Below are 4,837 nucleotides of genomic sequence, written 5' to 3' on the forward strand. Positions count from 1 at the left end.
TGAACATCACACTACTTTCTACTACATAACAGAACTAAAAAAAAAAGTAAAAATCCCCTCTTTGGCCGCAAAAATGAATTTTATCTTGATTTCTTTCCTTTTTCTGCCCAGGTCAAGAGATAGAGTTGAACATGCACGATGGTACAGTGCGGGATGTCTGCTTCATAGAGGACACCAGTAACAAGTCATCCCTACTGATCAGTGGCGGAGCTGGTGACTGTAAGATCTACGTGACTGACTGCGCCACTGGACAAGCCTTCCAGGCACTGAGCGGGCATTCAGGTTAGTATACAGAAAAGGCGATTTTTTTTAAAGAGGTTTGACAGAGGGAACTGTAACTGCTATGGTCTTATCGTCCCGAAATCGAAGAGAGAAGGAAGACAGGATAGGAGAAAGCCAGCCGTTCCGAAAAGCCGCCCCGGGCGGGAATCGAACCCGCGGCCTAGCGCTTACAAGGCAGACGCACTACCAACTAAGCTAACTAGGCTGGCTGAAGGCAAATTTATTTTCGTATTCTATTTGGCGAAATTTTGTCCTGTCTTTTTCCGATGATTTTAAACGTCAATGTATGTATAACTGCCAAGGTCTTTAGTGACTCCTATCTTAATCATGCACTTTTTACCCTCTTTCCTGCCTTTTTTTTTTTTTAAGGCATTAGTGCAAAATAATTACCACGGGAAAAATGGCTAGGCAAAAAAAAAGCGCCAAGTCAGTTTGTCATGGAAAATTTTAGATTCTATGCTTTAAATTTTGATAAATGTGTAAGTAAAGAAATTGATTAATAAATCAATTTTAATTAATATCATGATGTATACGTAAATCATAAACAATAGATAGCAAATGAGGCAAATGGGATGATTTGTTACAAATAATAAATGCATTATATTCAGGAATGTGACAAATAGGTGAGTGAACGTAAAAAGTTTAATATGTCGGGTCTAAAAAGGAAGCAATATTAAGGAGCTATACCTACGATAAGCTCTAACAGTTCCCTCTGTCAAACCTCTTTAAAAAAAAAGGAACTATAACACTGAGGGAACATGTCGCATGTTGCAGTGAAGAATGTTTCAAGTCAACAAGTAGCATGCTCCTGCTCCAAGACCATATCAATCCAATACCAAAAGCATGCTACATGTTATACTTCTCTTGTGCCTAGAGTATAAAGTTTCAAGAATGGACTTGAAAAAATATTAAAATTTTTAAACCACCAAAAATAAAGGAAAAATGTTAATAAATCGTCTGGTACTGCCTATGGAATCCTATGTACAAGGGTTTGAAAAAATAATCTTACGGCAGTTGTCTTTGAACTGTTAGGTTACATTAAATAATTTTAATTGTAATCGTTTGATTAGTAAGGTGAATTGTATGTGCTGTGGTTTTTATGAGTACCATGGATTTTTTTTTCTTTTTTTTTTCAGAAGCTATTCCTAATATTCTTTGCATTAAAAGTAGGTACTTCAAGGGTACTTCCGCTCAGGTGTAGGATGATTTTGGGTAGTCTTTTTCCGAAGGTGTTGATGTAGGGCAGGTAGTCCCATAATTTCTACAGATTGGTACCATCTGAGGTAATTTTAATTCATCTGGCATGATTTAAGAATAAATAAATTGTAAATGAAGTCGGTACAACCAGGTAAACCAACGAACATATTGCACAGAAAAAGACCGACAATGAGAGGAAAAAAACCACAGCAACACATGGGGTAGAAATCATTTTTAATTTATTGAAGTACATACATAGTAGTAAGAAGAACATGAGAAAGATAAGAAGAAATGGGTTAAGGGTTAAAATGCATATGTTAAACCAGGCTTGTCCAACCCGCGGCCCGCGAGCTCATTTTTGCGGCCCGCGAAGGCCTGCCTAAAAAAATGAACGAAAATGAGAAATAACAGTAAATAGGTATACTAAATAAAATAATTAATGCATGAAAATTTTGTGAAGAACAAACAAAGAGCCAGACTTACGGACGAGTCCCTATCACACCTTCTACGTTTGTGTACCGAAGACGTGAATGTCGATATTCACGCACTTGTGTCAGCTGCAGAGTGTCCACAGAAATCGCACTAATGTCATCATGTGGTAAGTTTTCATAATAAAAATAAAATTATATTAGGTATTAATTTACATTACACCAGGCCACCCCCCCCCCCCCCCGGGGAGTTGAGTTTTTGCGGCCCGCCAACTCTCTACCTTTGGTCTCTTGCGGCCCTCGGGTGCCCTAAGGTTGGACAACCCTGTGTTAAACCTACTGGATACATACATTCTACGTTAAAATTACATGTTAAATCTATATGACTAAATGATACCACGACAAATTAATGGAACCTATTCCTATTTAATATACAAAGCGGGAGGAAAAAAATTGCGTTGAACCTCACACGACGAATATTCAAATTTAAATGTAAATATTACATTGCGTAAAATGAGAGGAAAACCTATACATAAAGGTTTAGAACATTAATGTTATTGTAGTCAAATTCTACGATGAATTTATGTCAGAAGTGTAGAGATTGCGCCTAGCTTCTTTGTGTATATTATTGTAACAACCACAACTGTTCAGGTCGCTCACTGACTAGCAGTTAGGTCTACGTCTTTCAATATGCTGTCATTAATGTAAAGAATTGCCATTATTACCAATATCTTGCTGAATAATACTAATCCAATGTCTTATTAACATCTTGACATTAGTTACGTCCTTATGCGCAACTTTTACATAGCGATCATCACGATATGCTGAGTGACATTTGTCCCGCAAACAGCCAGCCATCAGGTAATCAAATCATTTGCATAAGATACCACAATTTCTGGGAACCCACCGAGATCTGAAGACGCGGTCTCCCGCGTATAGCAGCTACGATGAATTTTATGCAGGGGTGAAGTGATAGAGATTTGCCCTAGGCATCATTGTGGATTAGTTTTAGGAAACGATAAAGTTCAGTTCCCTAAGAAGTTTACGTCTACGTCTTTGAAATAAAAACTGTTGTCAATTAATGTCAAGAATTGACCATTCATGTCAAGGCCATTTTCTTGCTGAATAAAACTAATAATGTCTTATTCAAAACTACTAATAGATCATTAGTTTAACGTCTTCTATTAGAACCTTCAGTAGGATCACAGGCATATGGTAGAGTGACAAATTATCTGGCAAAAAGATTTTGGACGCCAGCATCAGGTGTAGCTCCACTACAGTTAACAAAAACGTTTAACCTTACGCAGTTTCGACTCGGACATAAAAGGAAGGCTTTTGCCTTTACTAAAGAGAGAACTTCTACAAGCGCAGTACAAACCAAAGGGGTACCAAATCATGCTCCGGCGGTGGTGTGGTTTTCTCCCCTTTACATACGAATGTTACTATGTTTCAAGATATCAAACGTCAAAGTGTATAACACTGCAGTCTAAAGTGCAGTTTTACGCCGTCTTTGCGAACGCGTGTTTGTTTGCTTCGCCTCTCAAGTACTTAATACTGCAGAGCGGATGCCATGCCAAACGGCACTGTAGTTTGGAAGTTGCTAAATGGCCATACAACAAAATCTAGCTAAATAGAGCCCATAAGATCTTCAGCATCTTCTTTTTCTTTTTAAGGCAACCAGCGAGTAAAAAGGACGAGATACTGAAACTTGTAGTGGGTTCATTCGCGTTTGACTAGATTAATTATAAAAACAAGAGCAAAGAGAGAAGTCGACGTGCGGATTCAAGCTTTCTAGTTCTTTCTGTAGCGACTTACTCTTCTTTGCTGAAACCTCCTACGCGCCTTTTTCGGACCTCCTTCTAGAATGAGGCTCAAATTGTCCTCTTTGTTGGTCTACCGCTGTACCAGACCCTCAGTGTGAGATTGGGACCCGTTCTCGTTCTTCTTCATATTCTCTTACTACGACTCTTTTTGCATGAATAAAGGGAACTACTGTTCACGTTTTTGACCTCGTTGGATGAGGGCATTTCCGGCCCCGTTGAGTGATAGTCCATCTGGACCTGTCCGGCCTGGACAAGTCTGTATAGACAGCCCAGATTGGGATCACTTCCAGCCGAACTTTTTCTTAACATAAAAGAAAACCTTTGACTCGTAGAAAAGTCTTCAGAGTAAAGGGGAGAAAACCACACCACCGCGGACATGATTTGGTACCACTTTTGGTTTTACTGCGCTGTAGAAGTTCTCTCTTTTTAGTAAAGGCAAAAGGCTTCCTTTTATGTCGAGTCGGGAAAACGCGTAAGGTTAAACGTTTTTGTTTAACTGTAGTGCGAGCTAACACCTGACCAACTCACTACTGCATTTTGACCTGAGTGATTAACGCACTAAATATAAGATACTAGGAAGGCTTTCAGGCATGGTTTAAACCCATTAAAGGACTTTTTACGTTCTGGTTGTCCTCAGGATTACATCGTCAACAAAGTAAGATGCGTTTTATCTTTGCCACCCACCTTTTTGAAAAAAAAAAAGTCAGTTCATATCTTATCCATCATTCCTACTACATTTACACGGTTAAGGCACATGAAATTCAAAATCTTAATGATATTTAGATTTTTAGAGTTATAATATAATATAATAATATTTAAATAAAGTACATGGTAATGTTATAAGAATATGTTAGTTTATTTTACGTTCAGTTCTATCTAAATCTTTCTATACAGAAAAAAACTTTATTCTATATGATGATGCAATCATTCTTTGATAGTAAGTTCTACATCCACAAGTTAACTGCATTGAAAATTCCATCCTAGTGTGGAATTCGCTCGCGGGTATAAATATTGACCGCTAAAAAAGAAGGTATGGCACACTAGCCAGGAAATAATTTTAACTGTTATGTGCTAATTTATGGTTATGTTAATTCTAAATTGTGTGGA

General features: G+C 37.9%; 1 protein-coding gene across 1 annotated transcript in view; it reads left to right on the plus strand.

Moving 5' to 3' along the window:
• Positions 1-4,837, plus strand: part of LOC103518795 (WD repeat-containing protein 47-like) — a gene marked incomplete at its 3' end in the record, with an annotated part of 11,189 nt that overhangs the window by 965 nt on the left and 5,387 nt on the right. The window contains exon 2 of the mRNA XM_008483881.1: positions 112-282. Coding sequence (XP_008482103.1) covers positions 112-282 — 171 coding nt within the window. The remainder of the gene's footprint in view (positions 1-111; positions 283-4,837) is intronic.

The sequence above is a fragment of the Diaphorina citri genome, unplaced genomic scaffold, assembly GCF_000475195.1.
Source record: "Diaphorina citri unplaced genomic scaffold, Diaci psyllid genome assembly version 1.1 scaffold2360, whole genome shotgun sequence".
In the NCBI taxonomy this organism is placed as follows: Eukaryota; Metazoa; Arthropoda; class Insecta; order Hemiptera; family Psyllidae; genus Diaphorina; species Diaphorina citri.